The sequence below is a fragment of the Geotrypetes seraphini genome, chromosome 10 (assembly GCF_902459505.1).
Source record: "Geotrypetes seraphini chromosome 10, aGeoSer1.1, whole genome shotgun sequence".
NCBI classification, from domain to species: domain Eukaryota; kingdom Metazoa; phylum Chordata; class Amphibia; order Gymnophiona; family Dermophiidae; genus Geotrypetes; species Geotrypetes seraphini.
The window spans coordinates 36213843-36239963 of NC_047093.1; the positions used below are offsets into that span (position 1 = coordinate 36213843).

The 26121-nt window shown below is 41.9% G+C and overlaps 1 protein-coding gene across 4 annotated transcripts in view; it reads right to left on the reverse strand.

The window, feature by feature from the left end:
• Window positions 1–26121, reverse strand: part of LOC117367356 — an 89243-nt gene that overhangs the window by 13184 nt on the left and 49938 nt on the right. For all 4 annotated transcript variants that reach the window (XM_033959800.1, XM_033959799.1, XM_033959801.1 and 1 more), the window contains one exon: window positions 16154–16406. In XM_033959800.1, coding sequence (XP_033815691.1) covers window positions 16154–16283 — 130 coding nt within the window. In that variant the 5' untranslated portion in view covers window positions 16284–16406. The remainder of the gene's footprint in view (window positions 1–16153; window positions 16407–26121) is intronic.

The following is a 26121-nucleotide window of genomic DNA, read 5'->3' on the forward strand; positions in this document are numbered from 1 at the left end:
CCTCTGCTTGGAAAGCAAAGTTTTGTCAGCATGGCAGTGCTGTGGGACAGGGGGTTTCTTAGCAGAAGGCAGTAAGACAGAGCTTCTAGCCTTCAGTTCTCTGTTCTATGAGGAACGTCCTTCCCTCCCGGTTCCTGATTGCTTCCCTCTGTTCTCAGCTGGCCTTGATTTTTCTTCCTGTGTAACTTTCACTGGTGCTCTAGCCACGTTCTGCCTGTCAGCTCCCACCCTTTTCCTTAACCCTTGCTGTGTCAGATTGCCTGACCAGAGGTTTTACAGGAGAATTATCAGATGGATTATAAAAGGGATTATAGTGGCTTGGAACAGGCAGTGGCGTACCTAGGGTATGTGGCACCCGGGGCCCATCATTTTTTGACCCCCCCCCCCCAATCTTTATAAAACAGTTTGGCACTGTGGGATATGGTAGCACCCCACTATCATCTGCCATACTGTCTAATGGACTCTCGATGCAGGTAACAGTGACAAAACACAGCCTATGCAGAGTCTTTGCAAACCTGTTTATCTGAGATCATTTGCTGATATCCCAATATAAGATAATAATAATAATAACAGCTTATATACCGCAATACCAAGATACTAGATATACTTAAGAACATAAGAATAACCTTACTGGGTCAGCCCAATGGTCCATCAAGCCCATTAGCCCATTCTCACGGTGGCCAATCCAGGTCACTAGTACCTGGCCAAAACCCAAAGAGTAGCAACATTCCATTATCTCAGAGTAAGCAAGATTCCGGAACCCCAAATAGTAGCAATATTCCATTGGAGAATCCAGAAAGAGTAGCAAGATTCTAGAATCCCAAGGAGTAGCAACATTCCATGCAGAATCCACAAAGAGCAGCAAGATTCTAGAATCCCAAGGAGTAGCAACATTCCATGCTACCAATCCAGGGCAAGCAGAGGCTTCCCCCATGTCTTAATAACAGACTATGGACTTTTCCTCCAGGAATTTGTCCTTTTCTTATTTTGTTGTTCCTACTGTGTTTGCAATAGAAAAATTGGCAACATGGGAGGAATACAAATGAGGTGATGGTTTTTATGGCAGCTGTTGGGAAGGGCGTAAAAGCGCACTTTAAACTGCCAGCTGCGCTAGATGCTAACGCCAGCATTGAGCTGGCGTTAGTTCTAGCCACTTAGCGTGGGTTTAGCGTGCGATAAAAAGTTGCGTGCGATAAAAACCGCTAACGCGGCTTTGTAAAAGGAGCCCTATATGTCCGAATGCAGCATGAGTCAGTAAGGTACTGTGTGAGGGAACGGAATGAAAGTTTGTTCTATAACAATGGTCTAAAGTACTTAAAAGAAATATTTCTGTCCTTAGGAGGGACTGTATAATGAATGAGAGTTTGATGTGTGAATGTGAGGATTGCCTAATAGCAAAATTAAGCCAGAATCCCTGTATGCAAGCAAAGCATAGTGAGTGGGGGATGGGTAATGCTGACTAACCTTAAAAGGAGAAATAAAGCCCGGAGTGGATTCAGTAACCTGACATTTCACATCCCTGATAGTGGGAACTTTTGGGAGGGGAATCTTAGACCAGTGATTCCCAACCCTGTCCTGGAGGAACACCAGGCCAATCGGGTTTTCAGGCTAGCCCTAATGAATATGCATGAGAGAGATTTGCATATGATGGAAGTGATAGGCATGCAAATTTGCTTCATGCATATTCATTAGGGCTAGCCTGAAAACCCAATTGGCCTGGTGTTCCTCAAGGACAGGGTTGGGAACCACTGTCTTAGACCATTAAAACAAGGGTGAATGGTTCCCAGCCCACTGCCCAGAAATAAGAAGGGGAGGGGAGGTATTTATAATTCAGGTAGTCAGGTGGGGAGAACTTCCTGAAGAAACACAGTGGGCTCAATACAATAATTGTGCCAAGCCTCAAAAGGTGTGGAGCTAAAGCCCAGGGCCGGCTGTATATAAGTTATTGAAACCAGAATGCTGCCCAGAACTGTGAGAAAGAAACCCTGGTTTAAAGAAAAATGTTTTGTTTTGTGTTTTTCTTTAGTGGATTGAAGCAAAGACTTGCTGTAAAAGGAGAACTTTGTTTGTGATAACCTATAATAGACTTCCTTAATGTGTCTTGCTTCCTTTTTTAGCCTTACATATATTTTGCCTGCAAGCCTACTTTTTAGAAGATGCTTCTAAATCTTAACCCCTTATTCTTCTCTTCATACCCATGTTATTTTTAGCCATTTCCCATAATAAATGAAACTGTTTGTATGTCTTCTGTGCTCAGAACCAACAAATTGCCAACACCTGTCGTTTCATCCTCTATAATATTACCAAAATCCAACCCCTCCTTTCTGAGCACACAATCAAAAACCCTGATCCACGCTCTTATCACCTCTTGCTTAGAGTACTGCAATTTGCTTTTCTAACATCTTTTGCTCAACCATCTGTCCCCCCTTCAAGCCATTCATAATTCTGCTGCATGCCTTATATTCGGCCAGAGCCGTTACTTTCATTACCCCTCTCCTCAAGTCACTTCATTGGCTCCCCTTCCTTTTCCATATACAGTTCAAACTCCTCTTTCTGACTTACAAGTGCATCCACTCTGCAGCCACCAACATCTGTCCTCATTCATCTCCCCCTATGCACCCCCCCCCTGTGAACTCTGTTCATCAGGTAAGTCCCTCTTATCTGTACTCTTCTCCTCCATTGCCAGCTCCAGACTTTGTCCCTTTTATCTTGCTGCACTGTATGCCTAGAACAGACTGCCTGAGTCAATACGTCAAGCTCTGTCTCTAGCAGTATGTAAATCCAAGCTGAAACTCATTTTTTCAAGGCTGCTTTCAACTCCCAACTATAAAAAAAAAAAAAGGAATTGACCCCGAAATATCCACAAAGAAGAAAATCCAGAGAAAACCAAAAAAACTCTGTGGAGTGACGATGTTCCCAAATGGACTTTATTAGAAAGTGTCAAAGTTCCAAAGGTACACTGAAATCATCCACATAAAATAATTCCATCCACATAAAAATAAATCATCCACATAAGAGCCTTAAAGGACCTAGTCTCACTTCCGGCTCACCACACAATTGTTTCCCACGTACTCACCTTTATAGGACCCCCCAGGGACCCCTGAAGAAGACTTTTTGTCGAAACGCGGACCGTATTGGGTCCTGTATCCCTAGCAGCCTAGGTCCTTTAAGGCTCTTATGTGGATGATTTATTTTTATGTGGATAGAATTATTTTATGTGGATGATTTCAGTGTACCTTTGGATCTTTGACACTTTCTAATAAAGTCCATTTGGGAACATCGTCACTTCTCAGAACTCCCAACTCCCACACACCTATGTCCATTCTTATCATTCTTTCTGCAAGAAACTCTCCAACCCTAAATGTCCTGTGTGTCTGCCCAAGTTAGTTTGTAAGCTCTTCTGAACAGGGACCATCTATTGCTTGTTAAATGTCCAACACTGCGTATGCCCTTCAGCACTATAGAAATGATAAATAGTAGTAGTATTATACTGTAAGCCCTTCACAAGCAGAAGCTGTCTCTTACATGTCTGTGTACAGTGCTATTTACATCTAGAAACTTTAAAGAAATTATTTACAGTGGTACCTTGGATTACGAGCATAATCCGTTCCAGGAGCATGCTCGTAATCCAAAATGCTCGTATATCAAAGCAAGTTTCCCCATAGGAAGTAAGGGAAACTTGCTTTGATATGTTTCCACCCCCACCTTCCTCCCCGCCCCCCCCCCCCCCCCCGAGGCCAGCAGCGCTGCTCTCCCCCCACGAGAACCGGCATTGCTCCCCCCAAAGGCCCCCCCGCGATCCGGCACCCCCCCCCGCCGCAACCTGAGGTCCCCCCCCAACCCACCCGAACCCTCTTCTTACTTTTCTGTAGCCTCCGCAGCGGTACCGGCACCAGCATGTCCTGTGCGTGGTGCCGGTGCCTGAAGATCTGCTTCCTGTGCTGGGCCTTGAGAGTTCACGTTCGACGTTAGAGTTCACGTTCGACGTGAACTCTCAGGCCTTGCACAGGAAGCAGATCTTCAGGCACCGGCACCACGCACAGAACATGCTGGTGCCGGTGCCGCTGCGGAGGCTACAGAAAAGTAAGAAGAGGGTTTGGATGAGTTGGGGGGACCTCAGGTCGCAGCGGGGGGGGTGCCCGATGGTGGCGGGGGGGGTGCCGGATCACGGGGGGGCAGGGTGCCGGTTCGCAGGGGGGGGGCGCTCTCAAATCGAAGCGCGCTCGGTTTCCGAGGCGCCGATTTTACGAATGTTTTGCTCGTCTTGCGAAACACTCGCAAACCGGTGCACTCGTAAACCGAGGTACCACTGTATTTGGTTTTATATCCCATCCTCCCAGGAGAACTCAGAACGGGTTACAAGTTTACGTGCATAATAAATCCTGGTAAAATATAACATGACAAGCATTACACGACAGCCATAGGATGGCAGCTTAGCATGGCAGACATAGTCCTATGTACAAGTATAGTATAGTATGATAAGCATAGTGTGGCAAACATAGCAAGGCAGACATTGTATTATACATGGTGAACATAGTATTTTATATATATATATAGAGAGAGAGGCCTTGCATGGCAAGCAAAGCATGGTTAACATAGCATTATACAGTATACAAATGTAGCATGGTAAACAGTGTGGCAAAACAGTATACAAAATATGGATCACCTAGTATGGCATTGACATTATTAGGCCTTTGAAAATGCATCGTTTGCCGATCGGCAGCTAGTGGGCAGTGCACAGTACCAGGTAGATCGGGTCTTGTATGTGAAGATTCTTCAAGAGTCAGGAGTCGACATTTTGTACTCGTAATCGATGGGTATTTTTGTAGTTAGCCCTGTTAGGAGCAAGTTGCAGTAGTCCAAATAGGAGAGGATGAAAGCATATAGTAATTGAGCGAAGTACGGCTCCGAGAAATGTCATCTGATTTTCCGTAGCTGCCGGAAGTAGTAGAATGAGGTAGATACTACTTGGGAGATCTTGTCAGAGAGCAAAAGGTCATCATCAAGAATCATCCCCACGCTGCGTACTTTGTTTTCGGCCATCAGGGTGGCAGATTCCCAGGAGACCGATGGGCTCACAAGTTCGGGGTCATTTCTTCTTATCCAAAGGAGTTTGGTTTTCTCCACTTATAGTTGCAGCTAGTACTTGAAAGGGTCCAGAGAAGAGCGACTAAAATGGTTAAGAGGCTTGAGGAGTTGCCGTACAGCGAGAGATTAGAGAAACTGGGCCTCTTCTCCCTTGAAAAGAGGAGACTGAGTCGGGACATGATCGAAACATTCAAGATAATGAAGGGAATAGACTTAGTAGATAAAGACAGGTTGTTCACCCTCTCCAAGGTAGGGAGAACAAGAGGGCACTCTCTAAAGCTAAAACATAAGGAAGTTCTTCTTCACCCAGAGAGTGGTAGAAAACTGGAACGCTCTTCCGGAGGCTGTTATAGGGGAAAACACCCTCCAGGGATTCAAGACAAAGTTAGACAAGTTCCTGCTGAACCGGAACGTACGCAGGTAAGGCTAATCTCAGTTAGGGCACTGGTCTTTGACCTAAGGGCTGCCGCCTGAGCGGACTGCTGGGCAGGATGGACCACTGGTCTGACCCAGCAGCGGCAATTCTTATATTCTTATGTTCTTATAGTATAGTAGGAGCTAGTCTAGTCTAGAATGTCAAGTTCAACTTTTCCTGCTGCATTTACATACCACAGGTATCAACATGCTCCCCTGGAGCCAGAAAAGGCTTACTTTGGGTGTATGCAATGAGCTAAAAATTGAAATTTGATTCTTTCTTATTTCAGTATGTCATTTTACACACCCACACACAAACCCCTTCTCCTTTTATGAAGCCGCATTAGGAGTTTTTATCGCCAGCCATGGCGGTAAAAGCTCTTATGCTCATAGAATTCCTAACCCAACGTCATAAAAGGGGGGAGGGGAGTTTTAATCATCATACTATATATAACACCTTGTGCCATAACTATACTTTTGTGAAAAGTGCTTTTGTGCTTTGACTGTAATAGTATGCTTGGCTGCTTAGATAAAGAAAAAATTTGTAAAATTGCCCATGAAAAGGGCACTAATTAGACCTCACTCTAAAAAAAAAACACAAAAACCCTCACAGGTCCTCTTTGTGATCCTACTCCTACAGAGTTGTGAAGTTGTAGTAAATCTTGTTAGACCCAAATACATTTCCTGCATAAAAAGGAGGCATCCCAGCTGTGCACTGCCAGACACGCAATTCAGCTCCAAGACAATCTCCGACTGTTCAGGAAATAAAAAGGGGGCATCCGCGCTACTGCTTCTCAAGTCACTGACCACATTTTTCTTTGCATGTTATGTTCAATGGTTTTCATAATCCGCCAGCTCCCTTCAAAAAGCCCCAAACCAGATCACAGTGAATAGCTGCAAAGTAGCTATAGATCAGGGGTGCCAAAGTCCCTCCTCGAGGGCCGTAATCCAGTCGGGTTTTCAGGATTTCCCCTGCTATAGATCATAAAGCAATTCATTGTTAAATAAAATCAAAACATAATCAAAACAGCTACATCATATATAATGAAAACTATGATAAATACTTTCTAAATAAGTTTTTAATTTCCTTCAAAAAAAAAAGGGAGTAAGAACCAATCCGTCTCAAATCCATGTGGAGAGTGGACCAGACCTGTACTGCCTGGTAACAAACGAATCCCCTCCGTTACTAACGCGTAGCGCGGGTTTCAGCACCAGCAGCGGCAGCGGCAACTGCTCCAATGCTCAGAGGAATTCTATGAGCATCGGAGCAGTTACCACCGCCGCCGGCGTGAAAACCTGCGCTAAGCGTTAGCAAAGGAGGGGGTGAACTATTACTTTTACATTGTACACTCAATGGAGGAAGGAAAAAATTCTATAGCACAAGTCAAACATATTCCACTTGGAATTTTATGTTTGAACAATTTTTTTTTTATTGATGACAATATGATAACTAATACAGAAATGGAACACTATACCACCCTCCCCCCCCCCCGCCCTCCCCACAGAACAAAAAGAACCAGGTCACAGTCCATATCATAGGTATAAAGTCCAGCAAAACAGCTGTAACAGGAGCACATTGACAGCCTCTTCCGTTCAGTTCCTTTTAAGAGCGAGGGAGCAGAGTAGATAGAATCAGTTGGTCCGCTGCTTTGGGTCAGTCTCACCTCAGTGAGCCTACACCAGTGTCCCTCCCTGATGAAGAGGTGAAACTCGAGCCGGGGGGATGGGAAGTATTGAATGAACGGATGAAAAGTTCAAGTTATTTTTTAGCGATGCACACATGATTTAATGGCACATAGTCACCATTGAGGATTAACGACAAACAACTATCCACCCCATTCAGATAAGTATACTGAGATTATCTGATAGTGGCATTTGTTTAACAAGGGTGGTCAGAGGACAGGTGAAGGCGATGATGGTCCCCTTGTTAACATCAATGTAGTGACATCACTATATTTCAGGTTATTAGGTCTGAGCACTTCACTATAATTTAAAGTAATAAATTATTGTTATTAATATCAAATTATATTAGAGCTGTGAAAACATTAACATATACATTTCTTTAATAAGACATTAAGGGCTCCTTTTATGGAGGTGTGCTAGCGTTTTTAGCTGCATTGAAGTCTACCTGAAAAGGCAGATGGTATAAACCAGTGGTCTCAAACTCGCGACTCAGGGACCACATGCGGCCTACCAGGTACTATTTTGAGGCCCTCAGTATGTTTTATCATAATCACAAAAGTGAATCAGAAATTGTTGTTTCAGTGGGAGTCATCTGCCTGCACTCATAGGACGCCGGAGGTCTGTTTCGCTGCCCTGAACTGCCAGCTGTAGCAGCAGTGCCCGCAGCCATATCGATCAGGCAAACCAGAGGACGGACCCCTGACGTCACTGGGTCCTTCCCCCTTGCCTTCCTTTTTGGTATAAAAACTTGCCTGCTGCCGCGGAGGGACTGGGAGTCATCTGCCTGCACTCATAGGACGCCGGAGGTCTGTTTTGCTGCCCTGAACTGCCAGCTGTAGCAGCAGTGCCCGCAGCCATATCGATCAGGCAAACCAGAGGACGGACCCCTGACGTCACTGGGTCCATCCCCCTTGCCTTCCTTTTTGGTATAAAAACTTGCCTGCTGTGGGAGCCCCTTTGGAGCAACGTGGAGCTGTGGAGCAGGATATCAGGTCGTATAAATGTTAATTGACTATGGGCAAAAGGAAAGTTAAACCAAAAAGTTCAACACCTGTTGTTTTAGGTCCCATGGACAGACATTTGACTTTTTCCTTAGAGACTCCAGCACAAAATTTACCTGATTTGAGCTCCCCTGTATCCGGAGCATCGTTGAGTCCTCTTGAAAGGACACCCCCCCCCCCCCTTCATCCAATATCTGGTGGTAGTGGGAATATAACTCCCACCATTTCCACTGATCTTGTGGTATCACCCACTCAAATAAGTAAATTGGTTTTTACTGAAATACCTAAACTACTTGAGTTTACAAGTGTAGTGGATGAACAATCACAAGCAGTGGAAAAACAAGATATTACTCTTAAAGATTTATGGTTAGGTATTTCTAGAGTTGAAGGGTTTCTCAGAGAATCGATGAAACAAACATCTGATTATTCACAGTCTGTGGTTCAAAAATTTGAGAATGTGGATGCCAATTTAAACTGTCTGGAAACAAGATAAGGAGTGGTGGAAACTCAAAGTAACACATTGCAATCTGTTTCACTATCTGCGATTAAAGACTCTACGTCATTGCATTTAAAAATGGAAATGTTAGAAAATATGCATCGGGGAAAGAATCTCCGCTTGGTTAATTTCCCAGTGACTCATTTGTTATTACCAGAAATATTGTTAAGAAAATATTTCAAAGAAATACTGGGATTACCCAATGCGGATAGTTTTCTAATAAATAATTGTTATCATATTCCCCAGAAGAAAAAGAAAACTGTACAGGATGTGGACCAATTGGTAACAGATGAAGTTAATTTGACAGAGTTTCTTGAAGATTCTCAGGATGTTATCCAGACTCGGTCCACAATGATACTAACATGTATGAGTGAGACAGATAAAATGATGTTAATGAAACTTTATTTTAAAAATAGACTGACCAAGTTCTGTGGGGACTTGGTTAGTATTTTTCCTGATGTCTCAAGAGCCACGCAGTTTAGGAGAAAATAATTTTTGAAATTGAGAACTAGAGTATTGGCACTTGAGGCATCTTTCTATTTAAAATTTCCTTGTAAATGTTTGGTTAAGTTACAGGACACTGAATTTGTTTTTTGGGACCCCATTCAATTGCAACAATTCCTATCAGCTCGTGAACAGAAGTGAGATCTTTTCTTTTCCTTTTATTTTTACCTTATCTTCTTTCATTCTTTGATGAGAAATTTAGGTTGGAAGTCAGAGTCCTAATTTTAGTAGGGAATGATTTGGGTTCATTGGAATTCAACCCATTTCTTTGTTTTCCTTTAAAACTAAGTTTGTTAAATAGGCAAATATGTTTCCCCATTTAGAGGGCTTGTAAAGGATTGTTTTTGTATTACTTGGTGTGTTGGAAATTTTGTATTGAAAATTCCTTTTTTTCTTTGATATCTTTTGATATTGTAAATGTATTAAATTTAATAAATAAAAAAAAAAAGAAAACAAATTGTTGTTTCAGAATGCTAGAGCGGTGGCTTTGAAATGCATTCAATGTTCCGGGACCCTAGCCTCGTCTCCTTCTTTTTGAGAATGGCGGAATAAGCTCCACACTGTATACTTTGGAACTTCAAGGGGCACGGGGTCATTACAAGCGGTCTGGGAGGTCTACGTTCAAATGTTATTGCCCAGAAATAGGAGTCAACTTTTGAATGTTCTGGGGAGTCTGCCAGCACAGATAAGGAAAATGATTGAGTACCTGAATGTACACTGCTTAGGTTATAAGTGGTATATAAATACTAAAATAAATAAATAAATTAAAATAAACCCAGATTTTAATGATAACTTATCTCAGCTATCCTCTTGGTTGCTTTCACCTCAAATGGTGCTTAATCCTGCTCAGTGTCGTGCTTTGTAGATAATTTGCTCTTCATTAGCTCCTACAGTTTATCCCATTATCAGGGGTCAGATAGTGCCACACACAAACTCACCTTAAAACTCTTCATGCAACATCTAGGCATAGGCAGTTGTCAAATCTTGCTTCTTTATTTTTAATTTTTCCAGTCTTTCATGTGACCGAGCGAGTCTAACGTCCACCAGTCACCCAGCTGTCTACATGCCTAATGATTGAATCTCCCACTATAACGGCTATCCCATGACTCTAATTTTCTCGGGAGCCTCTCATGAGGAAATTTGTCAAAAGCTTTCTGAAAATCTAGATACACTACATCAACTGGCTCACCTTTAGCCACATGTTTATTCACACCTTCAAAGAAGTCAAGCAGATTGGAGAGGCAAAATCTCACTTGGCTGAACTCATGAACTAAAGAACCTGGCTGAACCCACAAACTAATGTTTTTTGAGGAATACTACTCGAAAGGGTCCAGAGAAGAGTGACAAAAATGGTTAAGGGACTGGAGGAGTTGCCGTACAGTGAGAGGCAAGAGAAACTGGGCCTCTTCTCCCTTGAAAAGAGGAGACTGAGATGGGACATGATCGAAACATTCAAGATAATGAAGGAAATAGACTTAGTAGATAAAGACAGGTTGTTCACCCTCTCCAAGATGGAGAGAACGAGAGGGCACTCTCTAAAGTTAAAAGGGGATAGATTCCGTACAAACGTAAGGGAGTTCTTCACCCAGAGAGTGGTAGAAATCTGGAATGCTCTTCCGGAGGCTGTTATAGGGGAAAGCATCCTCCAGGGATTCAAGACAAGGTTAGACAAGTTCCTGCTGAACCGGAATGTATGCAGATAAGGCTAGACTCAATTAGGGCACTGTTTTTTTGACCCAAGGGCCACCGCGTGAGCGGACTGCTGAGCATAATGGACCACTGGCCTGACCCAGCAGTGGTAATTCTTATGTTCTAATATTGGGTTGATGGGTGGGTTTTCTCAGAATTTTCCTTGTTTGTTTTACATATAAGACTTTTTAGGTTTTCTTTGCTAGTTTTTATGTGTAACTGATGCAATCTGTAGCGTATACTCTTAATGGATCCTCTGCCTCACTATCCTCTGCCTTCTCTCTTGTACAGAAGCACCTAGAGACACAGGCAGTGGAACACTGGCTTGCTTGGGGGGAGGGGTGGTAGTTGCGTCAGAGGAGAAGCTTCCGCCCAGACACACGCGACTACAGGCAGGCTCGGCTGGCTTCAGCAAGTTACTTTATTAATGCGCCACGAAAGTAAGGGGGAGGGAGGGAGATAATTTTGGTAGGTAGGAAGGAAGCAGGGGGCCGCCCGCGATTGGTGACCGTGCACATTCCCTCCCTTAACTGCGGGGACAAGGCCATTCACTGCTCGAAGGGGCGGTGAATGGCCTTGTCCCTGTGCCCACAGTGAGCACTCCCCACCCCACCGTTTCGGCGGTTTATCCGCAGCTAGCCGTGGGTAACAGCCACCGTGCCATTCTCCACTGGATAGCCCCCATCTTGCTGCTGGACTGCTGCCTGCATCTTAACATTGATAATTTCTTTATTAAGTTGCAAGAGAGTTGGAATACATTGCTAAGATTGCTAGTTATACATATCTTAGGCTATGGTGATGTTTAATTTTTATTATTATTTTATAATGTATTTGGTAGGTTACCCTCCAAGGATTTCCTGGACTATTTCTTAAGAGTTAATTACTAACAAATAGAGATTAGCTATTTACTTTTTAGGCCTTCTAATTAGTTCAAAGACCTATACATCAGAGATCAGGCCAGGGGTCGGAGGGTTGAAATTAAAGTCTACACCAGGGGTGTCCAACCTTTTGGCTTCTCTGGGCCGCATTGGCCGAAAAAAAATGTTTCTGGGGCCGCGCAAACGCTGCAGCAAGACAGAGGAGGGAGCCGACAAGACGGTAAACCCCCCGGGGGAAGCAGTGGAAAACACTGCATCGCCCTCAACCGGGGCTGCACAAAATACTTCACGGGACTGCATGCGGCCCTCGGGCCGCAGGTTGGACACCCCTGGTCTACACCAAAGCTGCCTGTGTCAATTAGTTGTGCTTTATACTGATGCTATAGCAATTTTAAAACAGCCTCTTGAAATGCTAGCCCATGTATACTAATGGAGACTTCCTGTGCTAAGAAAAACAAACTGTCCCTAAAACTCCCTTGCTAAGTGTGCTCTGTTAGCTTTAGGATTCCCTTTTCTCTAGTTTGAAAGTATTTTCCCAGCAAAGTCTTATTTATTTTATTTAAAAATTTCTTACCCGCCTATACCTAGGCGGCTTACAAAATGCAATCATAACATATAAACACTAGTATTTTAGCCACAGTGGACAGAAGACGGCGAGGCCAGCGTTAGCGCGGTGCAGCCCTTTTCTCTTAATTTAAACGCGGGTGAGCCGGCCAGAAGGAGGAGTTTGGCAGTGGTGGTTTTGGCGGTGAGTGAGGGCGGGAGGGGGGAGTCGGCGGCTGTGCTGTGTTTCTCCGAGTCGTCTGGCCGCTGCGTCCGCACTCCTGCTTGCCACGGACCTACTGATCACAGATCAGAGATCACGGAAACACGCAGGTAAGTGCGCATGCGCGGCTAGGGTTTTATTATATAGGATATATACAATCACGTACAGTGGTTTCTTCCATAAAGCAAATACATGCTCTTAAACATCTACATACAGAAATGCCAATATCCTCATGAATTTCCAATATTCATTCATTTAAATGCCTCCACAAATAAAGTGGTTTTCAAAACTTTCTTAAACATTTGTAGGTCTAAGAGCGCTCTTAATGGTCCTGTCAATTTATTCCATAATGTCACTCCTGCTAGTGAGATTGCAGATACCCTTGTGTTTTCATAGTGTACTTGTGAAAATTCAGTTAATGACAGTCGTTATCGCCCCTTCTATAACCGGTAGTGTCATTACTTGTGTCAGATACCAAGGGATACTTTGATGAATAATTTTAAACACCAACACTAGGATTTTAAAGATGATTTGAAATCTTACAGGCAGCCAGTAAAGTGTTTTTTTAGCCATGGTGTTACATGATCAAATTTTCTCACACCACATATCAGACGTGCCGCAGCATTTTGGATCATTTCTAAGGCCTTACATTGTGCCGATGCTATCCCCAAATAAAGCAACGCAAACAATAACTCCTCAATAAATTTGCCAGCGGTACTTAAAAGATCCAAAATTGAGGCAAAACCTAGTCTAAGGGTTCTGAGAGTGCAAAACACGTTTGCTTCATTGTGTGAAGCGCTGGAGTTTTTCTCCCTTCGCTGAACCTCACACTGAGGTGGCCTCTATCACTTCATATTGAGTTTTCATTGATTATTTGCCTTATTTATTTAATTCAGGTGTGTTGTTATTGCGTCCAGCACTCTCAGAACCCTTAGACTAGGTTTTGCCTCAATTTTGGATCCCCAAATAAAGGGCATTGCAGTAATCTAGTTTCACAATGATTATGGTCTGCATACGGGGAAAGCCACTGCTTGCCCTGGATTGGTAGCATGGAATATTGCTTCACCTTGGGTTTTGGCCAGGTACTGATGTCCTGGACTGGCCACCGTGAGAACGGAAGACCTCGAAATAAGCACCAGTAGGCGCTTCTCCAAGTTCCAAATGGAACTCTTAATCAATCTTTTATTTTTTAAATTATTTTTACCATGCCAATTATTACATTTTGAGTTCCGCACAGAACTCGGCTAGGTATCCTCAATCTAGGGCTCCACTTATAGGGCTCCTTTCACTAAGGTGCGCTAGCGTTTTTAGGCGTGTGCTAAAGATTAGCGCGCACAAACCGTGCACTAAATGAAAAATACTAACGCAAGCTCTATGGAGGCGTTAGGGTTTAGCACGCGCGGCATTGTAGCGTGCGCTAAAACCGCCAGCACACCTTCGTAAAAGGAGCCCATAGAATCAAACCCTTGTGAATATGTTCCAATTATAAAATAAATCAAACAAAAAGGAGAGGCTGATACTGTGAAGCACCAAAGGTCAACAAGGGAATAGCACCAGAGGTAAGGCCAAGATAAAGGAACAGCTCATTAAAACATGTCAGAATTAAGATTTATTTTTTTTTATTTATTCAATTTTCTATACCGTTCTCCCAGGGGAGCTCAGAATGGTTTACATGAATTTATTCAGGTACTTAAGCATTGTCCCTTGTCTGTCCTGGTGGGCTCACAATCTATTTAATGTACCTGGGGCAATGGGGAGATTAAGTGACTTGCCCAAGATCAGAAGGAGCAACGTGGGTTTGAACCCACAACCCCAGGGTGCTGAGGCTGTAGCGTTAACCATTGCACCACTCTCTCCCCCTAATTAGAAAGTCATAGGCTAGGAGGCAATGTCCTATTATGGATTATGAACTGGTTGAAACACAAAAAACCGAGTAGGTATAAATGGTCAGTATTCTCAATGGAGAAAGGTAACAGTGGGGTTCACCAAGGGTCTATGCAGGGACCACTGCTTATTATTTACCATATTTATGAAGAAATAAAGCTCAACATGGCTATGTTTCACCATTTCGGGCTCTGTAAGGGGCAGAGAAACATAAGATCCAAGCTCAAAAAGTCAAAACCAGTGGCTACAGCATAATCTGTCTCATTAGTCAGTTAGAAGAAACCCAAGTCAACAGGTCAAAAATGTGGACAACAAAAACAAGCCAAATGCTAGTCTTTTAGAAGATGGCCCTGTCCAGTTTTTGGAATGGCCTGAGAGCTGTTCCATCTCCTTGTGACCCTAAGCAAATAACTCAGCCCTCTATTACCCCAGTTGCCAATAAAAACTTATGAGCCCACTAGGGACAGAAAAAAAGTAAAGTACCTGCATATGAGGGGCCGCTGAAAAGTTCTCAGCCCAACCAACCAAGTCGGGGCAGTCTCCATCGAGGGCTATACACTTCCCCCCTGTTTTACTAAGGTGCACTATGCTTTTTAGCGCACGATAAATATTAGCGCACGCTAAACATACGCTAAACACTAACGCGTGCATGTTTTCCTGTGGACGCGTTAGCGGTTAGTGCATGCATTGATTTAGCGCACCCTTAGTAAAAGAGGGCCTTAGTCCAGTGATTTTCCGCTTTTTTCATTCCAGAGCAAAAGAAGTGTCAAATCACTGGACTAAGGCCCTCTTTTACTAAGGTGCGCTAACCAATTAGCGCGCTAATCGATTTAGTGCACCCTAAACGCTAACCCGTGCAGGTTAATCTATGGATGCATTAGTGTTTAGCGCACGCTAATTCGATTAGCGTGGCTAATCGGTTAGCGCACTTTGTATAAAGGGGGTACGTGTATAGCCCTCGAAGGAGACTGCCCCAACTTTGTTGGTTGGGCTGAGAACTTTTCAGTGGCCCCTTGTATTAACATGCTAAACCACAGAAAGGTAGTATATCTTCATTTATCTTATCCTGGCGTTACTTCTTGTATTTTTCCCTTGTTGACCAATTATAAAACAGGCATAAGTTTTGTACTATTGAGGTTAGGTAACCTGTCATAGAATTATTCTCTTAGAATTCAGTAGAGATTGACTGGATTGTTCATTCGCTCACCTATGCTGTTTTGTATTGTACTGGGGGGGGAGGGTATTTCTAATGCAGAACTCCCTTATGGTTTCTCTACCTTCCTACATGTGTTGTTGTTTTTTGTCAGACCCATTTCAGCTCCTTGGAGGGTTAATTGGACCAGAATGAACAAGACAAATATTCTTTATCTGCTATAATGTTACTTTGATTTTTATTTTTTTAGATCTTCCATACCAAAAATATTTTACTGCTGCTAAGTAAAGTTTGAAGAAACTGCCCATCGTCCTGGCAATCATTTACTGAGGTGCAGAGAGAAAATTCAGTAACAATCATAAACCATTTTACTTTGTTTTCTTAGTAAAAACCACAAACACAATAGAGTTCTTCATTCCAAAACTGTTTCTTTAGCATAATAATTTTTCGTATACTACGAGAATTGGGGCAGATATTTAAGAAGGAGGTGAAAGTAAAGCAAGATTTAACACTATAAAAAGAAAAATAATCTGCAGAATGCAATAGTAGATCCCAGGAACTAAACCAGACATGAAAGGATATATCAGCAAAACATACCTGTGGCAGGAAGCAAGAAAAGTGATTCTGACTTTGAATGTAATTTAAGTCCAGATGTGCAATGCGAGGAGAGGTCTCTTTGTTCGGTGCTGAGCCGGGCGCCTGACACCTCAAGGAAGCAGAAGACCATAAAATCGACAGCATGAGCTCACTGGTCTGGGAATCGAACTCTGCCTCCAGCAGTGAAAGTCAGGAAACCGAAAGCTACTGTCAAGCATTCCAAGGGAAAGTGTCTTTCTGCTTGGTGAACTTCCTGAGAAAGCCAAGATATGCTTTAGCAAGACTTAATTTTTTGATGTGTCTAGGTAAGATGGGATGGGACTTGATATACAGCTTTTTCTGTGTAGTTTACTCAATCAAAGCAATTTACATATTTTAGACAGGTACTTATTTGACAGCTGGGGCAATGAAGGGTTAAGTAACTTGCCCAGAGTCACAAGGAGCTACAGTGGGAGCTGAGCTCACCTCACAACCTCAGGGTTCTGAGGCAGCTGCTGTAACCACTAATCCCCCTTCTTTGTGTTTCCATAAACTAACCCCTTTTACTAAACTGCAAAAGCGGTTATTAGCGCAGGGAGCCGCGCTGCTCCCGACGCTCATAGGAGCATTCAGCGCAGCTCCCTGCACTAATAACCACTATTGCGGTTTATTAAAAGGGAGGGGGGGGAATAAGTTCCTCTTTTGATTTCAAATATTTTTATTGAAATTTTATCAGAAAAAAATACAATAAACAAAACAGATATGATAGATGCTAATGCATGACTACATAACGGTATAAATATAAATTATAAATAACATCAGTAAATATATAACAGGGCACTCCCGTAGGAGACACAAGTACAGTACTACCCCGATATTTGCAGGGGTTCCAGGAACCCATGCGAATCTCAAAAAACCGCAAATACGGTTTTTCATGGGGGAGCCTGAAGAGGGCAGCAGGAGAGGCAGGAGAGAGCAGCCGGAGCGCCGAGAGTACAGGAAATCACTCGCGGTACGCTCCAACTGCCTCTTCCTGCACTAAGTTGGGCCTTATCCAATCAGAAGCTGCATGTCAAAGCAGCTCCTGATTGGATAAGGCCCAACTTAGTGCAGGAAGAGGTGGTCGGAGCGTACCACGAGTGATTTTCTGCACCCGTGGCACTCCGGCTGTTCTCTCCTGCCTCTCCTGCTTCCCTCTCTTTGTTGGCGGTTCGCGGTCGGAAAATACCGTGAATGACCAGGACTGTGAACTGCTGACCATGAATGACCGGGAGAACACTGTATAACCTGGAGAGGGGAAAAAAAGTCTTGCCGTAAGCATAAACACTGCGTAACAACAATAATGTGCACTCCGAACATGCTAATTTTTTAGATACTGATACTAGATTATCTGAAGAGAGTAAATAGTGGAAATGTCAACAGTTATAGGGAGAAGTTCATTATAGAGGCCCATATCTTGGAGACTATAGATTGTTTATTGGAGAATTCCACTGCTTTGGATTCATATAGATGTACCGTGAGAACTGTGTTCCACCAGAATGGCTTCTGCAAGGGAAGATCGTGCTTAACAAACTTATTGCACTTCTTCGAAGGAATTAACAAACAAATGGACAAAGGGGACCCCATGGACATCGTATACTTAGATTTCCAAAAAGCCTTTGACAAGGTATCCCCATGAACGCCTACTACGGAAACTGAAGAACCATGGGGTGGAAAGAGATGTACATAGATGGATCAAAAATTGGTTGGCTGGTAGGAAGCAAAGGGTAGGAGTGAAGGGCCACTACTCTGACTGGAGGAGGGTCACGAGTGGTGTTCCGCAGGGGTCGGTACTCGGACCGCTGCTGTTCAATGTATTTATAAATGATCTAGAAACAGGGACGCAGTGCGAAGTAATAAAATTCGCAGACAACACCAAACTATTTAGTGCAGTTGGGACCAAAGAGGACTGTGAGGATTTGCAAAGTGACCTGAACAAACTAGAAGAGTGGGTGACGAAATGGCAGATGAAGTTTAATGTAGAGAAATGTAAAGTCTTGCATGTAGGAAACGGAAACCCGAAGTACAGCTATACGATGGGAGGGCTTGTAATGGGTGAAAGTACCCTAGAAAAGGACTTGGGGTGATGGTGGACAGGACAATGAAGCCATTGGCACAGTGCGCAGTGGCCTCTAAGAAGGCGAATAGAATGCTAGGTATTATCAAAAATGGTATTACAACCAGAACGAAGGAAGTTATCCTGCCGTTGTATCGGGCGATGGTGCGCCCACATCTGGAGTACTGTGTCCAGAATTGGTCGCCGTACCTTAAGAAGAATATGGCAATACTTGAGAGGGTTAAGAAAAGAGAGACGCGATTGATAAAAGATATGGAAAATCTTTCATATGCTGAAAGATTAGAGAAACTGGGGCTCTTTTCACTGGAAAAGCAAAGAGTTAGAGGGGACATGATAGAGACTTACAAGATCATGAAGGGCATAGAGAAAGTAGAGAGGGACAGATTCTTCAAACTTTTGAAAACTACAAGAACGAGAGGGCATTCGGAAAAATTGAGAGGGGACAGATTCAGAACCAATGCTAGGAAGTTCTTCTTCACCCAAAGGGTGGTGGATGCCTGGAATGTGCTTCCAGAGGGTGTGGTAGGACAGAGTACGGCATTGGGGTTTAAAAAGGGATTGGATGATTTCCTGAAGAAAAAGGGGATAGAAGGGTATAGATAGAGGATTACTGTACAGGTCCTGGACCTGATGGGCCGCCGCGTGAGTGGACTGCTGGGCATGATGGACCTCTGGTCTGACCCAGCAGAGGCACTGCTTATGTTCTTAAGTCCGCAAGGGGAAACACCTTCCAGGAATTCAAGACAAAGTTAGACAAGTTCCTGCTGAACCGGAACACATGCAGGTAGGGCTGGTCTCAGTTAGGACATTGGTCTTTGACCTGGGGGCTGCCGCAGGAGTGGACTGCTGGGCAGGACAGACCACTGATCTGACCCAGCAGCGGCAATTCTTATGTTCTTATGTATAGTTATTGCAAGCAAGATAGTAAATAAAGATTTCTTCCAGCTAATAAGGCAGGAAAACACAGGAGAGTCAAATCCACAAAGATCAACACCCAGACACGATGGAGTGGATAAGTCCAAAGAAAGACTGGTGAACTCTAAATATTCCACAAAGTTCTTTATTCTTTAATTCAACATACATCGACTCAACACGCGCATGTTTTGGCCCAAATGGCCTGCTTCAGGAGTCTCACAAATCTGTGTATGAATCAAAAGAACATCCAAAAATCAATTAGGCATCACATGATCCACATCACAAAACTGCCACCTCTTGCGGACTGCATACGGCTTTATGACATGGATCACATGATACCCGATTGATTTTTGGATGTTCTTTTGATTCATACACAGATTTGTGAGACTCCTGAAGCAGGCCATTTGGGCCAAAACATGCGCATGTCGAGTCGATGTATGGTGAATTAGAGAATAAAGAACTTTGTGGAATATTTAGAGTTCACCAGTCTTTCTTTGGACTTATCCGTGCCAGCTAGTAAGAGCATCATCAACAGTAAGAGCTCTAAAAATAAGTGTGTCAGTAGTGAGATTGGATTGTATCGGAAGAATCTGTTTGATGGTATGCCAAACTTGTGACCAAAAAGTAGCAAGGTTGGGGCAGGCAAAAATCCTATGATGCAGGTCTCCCATATCTGAACGACAATGCCAGCAAAGATTAGAGTCTCTTAGGCCTGCACGAAACATTTTATTAGGAGTCCAGAAAGCTTTGTACAAGAGAAAGTATAAAGACTGTGAAATACTAGAAGAGGCTGTAGGATGGACAATCTTACTAAAATAATGTTCCCAATCTTTTGGGGTCCCACGTTTCTATAGATGTGTCTGCAGATTTTTTTAGATCTTGGGAATAATCGGGATCTCAATTCCTTGTTAAAAAAGGGATGTAGTGTGGCCCTACTTGATGTTTGTCCGATAAGTTCCTCTTTTTGGATCCCCAGGACCTTGTTGCAGTAATTTGATCATATAGGTGCTACGTTTTAAGCTAAGCGCCACCTAGTGCAATTCTGTCATGGCCACCTAAGAGTGATTGACATGCGATAGGCATGTAATTTTAGGTAAGACTTGTAGAAATAGCAAGGTTTATACTGATTAGCATTACCCTCAGATACCTGAGCTGTTATACCATCAAAGATTCTTATAGCAGCATATACAGGTAATGAGTATCATTCATCGGGTTCTGCTATTTTTAAGGTGCTTAATTATTATTATTGCACATCCATTCGATAAGGTGCTCTTAGTGCATAAATAAATATCTAAATGTAACAGACAGCACTTATCTCAAAACGCTGTCCAAGCCCAACGGGACCCGTTTCGCTGAACTTTCGGCTTCTTCAGGGGTCGTAATGATTAACTAGAAATAAATCAAAAGAACACCGTGAAGTGTGAATATAATTATAAAACTATATTATAAAATATATTATAAACTTTGCAAAATACTTTTAAAACGGACGTAACTTATTGGGCAGCTCTGCTCTCCGAATCTAAGGCAGAAAATGGCGCTGGCAAGGTTAGTACGCCGAGCATGTACTTTAAAAGGCCGCGTCATTAATTATCCATGACATGTCCGCTCTAATTCTAAGTTTAAAGTGCTCAAATGCCTTGTAAAAAATATTTTATTATGTAAAGTGCCACCAAGCTAAGTGTATCTCATGTTGAACATAATATTATTTGTTTAAAAACTGTAAATGTACTGTTAAAAAAACGAACTCCATTCGACTGAGGTGTTCAAGCCATCTGGTTTTAAAGAGCCTAGTTTGAAGATCCAACGGGCTTCTTTTTGCAGTCGTAATCTTTTTCTATCACCTCCTCTATTATTGGTTAAGACTTTGTCGAAACAGAAACATCTCAGGTCTGTATACTTGTGTTGTAGTAAATTACAGTGTTCTACTAGAGGAGCTATTAGTCTGCCGCTTTTCAAATTGGATTTGGGTTCGCTTTTCCTGGTTTTGAAAGATCTGGTTGACATCCCCACATACCACTTGCCGCAAGGGCAAATGACAGCGTAAACAATATGATCCGGTGAACACGTGAGGAAATGATTGATTTTATAGAATTTTCCATCTTTAGGATTTGTGAATTCCTTCAATTGTAATGTAATCTGGCAAATATTACATTTGCCACATTTGAAGAATCCTTTCGGTAAGAGAGATTGCATGGGTTGAGATAAATGTACAGCTGGAGACAGTATTTCTTTCAAATTTCTGTCTCTGGAGAAAGCAATCTGTAGATCTGTGTTATAAAACAAAGGACTAGATTGTATTATTTTCCAATTATTTTTGACAATGCTAGCCAAAGCATTGCCTGCGGCCATGAAACCTGGAACAAAATACTTAACAAATGTGCACTTGATTTAATGATTCTAATAATTGAAAATAGCAAAACGGTCATTAATGAAAAAAAGATGAAATTAGATACATAAAAGCACCTTAATAGAATCGGAATTCATTGATAAATTTAAACATCTGAATGAGGATATGGAGAAGTTTAGGGAAAACCTCAAGAGAAGTAAACTTCGTAAATTTAAAAGAGACGAATTAGATTATGCAAATAATAAAGTCTACTCATGGATGTATAATGCAAATAAAAATAATGACAATGATAAAATAGATCCTACAGCTTCGGATTCTTCTATTTCTTCTATGTCCACAAGTGGTGACAACCAGTCTACTTTTTTTCAGAAAGGTCAAACACAAAGACGGGGACGCACAAGAGGCAGAAGAGGGTCAATGAGATCGAGGCCAAACACCCGCTCACAAACCCAGACCAACCAGTGGTAATTAATTTATCCAAACATGCACTGAACCCTGAGGAGTCTAAGATCTTAACGTATGGTTTATCTTTTGTACCATCCACACATTTTGACTTTTTTCAGCTAAATATAGATATTGAAAAGTTTGTGAGAAAATTACAACTAAGGATTTATTTTGATACCTTTCCCTTTAATTCTGATCGGACTATAGTTACGCCTAAAAGTACCTGGTCTCCGCCTATACCTCTTGATCCACTGGTTAATGCATTTAAAGCATGCGTTTTACAAGATGCAAAACAATGGTATGACAGCAGTACATACCAATACAACAATTTAAAAAAAGAAGAAATACAGGCGGTTAATAACCTGAAAAACGATAAATCACTAGTTATAAAGAGAGCAGATAAGGGTGGTGCAGTGGTACTGATGGACTACGACAATTACGACATGGAAATCATGCGTCAATTACAAGATGAAGAAGTTTATGTTAGAATACCACTTGATCCAACTAAAAGAATACAAAGAATAATCAGTAGACTTTCCAATGAGGGCCTTAATGAAGGATTTCTCACTTATAAAGACTACAAGTTTCTGAATATCAAAGCACCTATCGTCCCTGTATTTTATGTACTTCCTAAAGAATCCGAAGCTGTAGGATCTATTTTATCATTGTCATTATTTTTATTTGCATTATACATCCATGAGTAGACTTTATTATTTGCATAATCTAATTCGTCTCTTTTAAATTTACGAAGTTTACTTCTCTTGAGGTTTTCCCTAAACTTCTCCATATCCTCATTCAGATGTTTAAATTTGTCAATGAATTCCGATTCTATTAAGTTGCTTTTAAGATGACTTATATCTGTATCTAATTTCATCTTTTTTTCATTAATGACCGTTTTGCTATTTTCAATTATTAGAATCATTAAATCAAGTGCACATTTGTTAAGTATTTTGTTCCAGGTTTCACGACCGCAGGCAATGCTTTGGCTAGCATTGTCAAAAATAATTGAAAAATAATACAATCTAGTCCTTTGTTTTATAATACAGATCTACAGATTGCTTTCTCCAGAGACAGAAATTTGAAAGAAATACTGTCTCCAGCTGTACATTTATCTCAACCCATGCAATCTCTCTTACCGAAAGGATTCTTCAAATGTGGCAAATGTAATATTTTCAAAAACTGCAAGGGAACTCACTTATCCAAGGTGATACTGTTAAATAACTCCTTTCATTAATCACCTTTTTTCTTTACATCAAACACTATTACTTAATTTAACACATAGCTAATGTGGTTAAGTGAACACTCAGACCCACAGCTGAGGTCCCAGTGAAAAAATCATGGAGCAGCTGTATAGGAGACCATCATAGTTGTTCACAGTCTCCTCCACCATGCAAAGGCTAAATAACATTAAATTCAAAATGAAATAAAGTAAAATAATACACAACATCAACTTAACTTTGAATGGTGTGGGTAATAAGCACAACTGCTCCGGGCTCCTCCTTTATTCTTAATACTGACCCACCAACCTAGGTTTCACTCGCTGGCTTCTTCAGGAGGGGTACTAAGATGACTCAAATCAACACTGCACCACACAGCTTACTCTACCTTCTCAATAAACTTGAAAACATTGAACTACTCAATATACACATACACTCTACGACTTACCGGCACAAACACTCCATACTGCACACAGACACGCTACTGACGACGGGATACATCCCAGCAGGCCACGCTTTATATACACACACACCCTTTCTAACTCCTCTCTGCTGACTTCCACGTCATCACTCCTTACGTCAATAATGGAAAACTACAATTGAAACCACTCGATTTCATTATTTAATCCTACAGGGGCCAAGGTATGCCACTGAAATATAAATTCTGTTCCAGGTCAGTGTTCCCTCTAAGCTGCGCTGGCGTGCGCTGGCGCACAAAATATTGCCTCGCAGCGCACAATGTCACATCACAGCGCACGGCGTACGGAGATGGCAGGGCAGCGAGAGGAGAATCGGGCGAGTTGGCGCTGGCGCCCGATATTTTTAGCGCACAGCGAAAAAAATTTTGCTCACACCACCCGCCCGCTTAGAGGGAGCACTGTTCCAGGTACAATAAATGTTGAGTAATGTTTCCGGTTTCTTTATAAGCACGCATTAAAACGGTATACTGTAAATCCTCAGTCGAATGCTGTTGCTCGAGCCAATGGCTTACCAGGGGAGCAGATACCCGTTTGCATCTTATATTACTCAAATGTTCGGCGATGCGGATTTTAACTGCCCGCCGAGTATGTCCGATATAATATAGCCCGCAAGGGCATATAATACAATATATTACTGCAGATGACAGACAGTTGGTACCGGTTCTTAGTTATTTAAATGTAATATTTGCCAGATTACATTACAATTGAAGGAATTCACAAATCCTAAAGATGAAAAATTCTATAAAATCAATCATTTCCTCACGTGTTCATCGGATTATATTGTTTACGCTGTCATTTGCCCTTGCGGCAAGTGGTATGTGGGGATGTCAACCAGATCTTTCAAAACCAGGATAAGCGAACACAAATCCAGCTCCTTTAGTAGTACACTGTAATTTACTACAACATAAGTATACAGACCTGAGATGTTTCTGTTTCGACAAAGTCTTAACCAATAATAGAGGAGGTGATAGAAAAAGATTACTACTGCAAAAAGAAGCCCGTTGGATCTTCAAACTAGGCTCTTTAAAACCAGATGGCTTGAACACCTCAGTCGAATGGAGTTTGTTTTTTTAACAGTACAGTTGCAGTTTTTAAACAAATAATATTATGTTGAACATGAGATACACTTAGCATGGTAGCACTTTACATAATAAAATATTTTTTACAAGGCATTTGAGCACCTTAAACTTAGAATTAGAGCGGACACGTCATAAATAATTAATGACGTGGCCATTTAAAGCACATGCTCGGCGTACTAACTTTGCCAGCACCATTTTCTGCCTTAGATTCGGAGAACAGCTGCCCAGTAAGTTACGTCCATTTTAAAAGTATTTTGCAAAGTTTATAATATATTTTATAATATAGTTTTATAATTATATTCATACTTCACGGTGTTCTTTTGATTTATTTCTAGTTAATCATTACGACCCCTGAAGAAGCCGAAAGTTCGGCGAAACGGGTCCCGTTGGGCTTGGACAGCGTTTTGAGATAAGTGCTGTCTGTTACATTTAGATATTTATTTATGCACTAAGAGCACCTCATCGAATGGATGTGCAATAATAATAATTAAGCACCTTAAAAATAGCAGAACCCGATGAATGATATTCATTACTTGTATATGCTGCTATAAGAATCTTTGATGGTATAACAGCTCAGGTATCTGAGGGTAATGCTAATCAGTATAAACCTTGCTATTTCTACAAGTCTTTCCTGTTGATATCGTTGAATATTAGACTTGTTTATATTGCATATTCCTTTGAATGTAATTTTAGGTGCCTATCTTTTTGCCTCTAATTACAGAATCTTACCCTTAGGTGCTATTCTGTAAATGGGCGCATAAGTGTATGTTTGCATGGATCTGCCTGTCCCATTTTGGTGCTTTGCATCCTTTAGAGCAGTGTTCTTCAACCTTTTTACACCTATGGACCGGCGGAAATAAAATAATTATTTCGTGGACTGGCAAACTAATAAGACTGAAATTTTTAAAAGCCCCATCCCCGCGAGCTCGGTCCCATTAACCACCTGATCCCATCCGCACAAGCCTCAAATAGTTATGATTTTATATTGAACATATTTTATTAAAGTATAAAAAGAAACAATATTCTGTACAATTGTCATTTTATAAATATAAATAATACAGGGCAAGGATCAACAAAACCCCCGTCTCCCCTCCCCTTCACATATATCCCCTCTACTATCAAGAAAACTGAATAAGCCAAATTATTACAGAATGCTACACAAATATCATGCTAACAGAATACCACAGTCACACATGGCAGGAATGGTGTTAGGGGAGTGGAACTAGGGCAACTGCCTCCTAGTCAGAGAGAGCCCTAAGCCAGCTGGAAGCTAAAGACGCACTGCCTGGGCTTTGCACTCCCCAGTTATGTCTAACATCAGCTCTAGTAGGATACATATTTTAAATCTGATATATTCTAATCACAAGATAGAAATAAAATTATTTTTTTCTA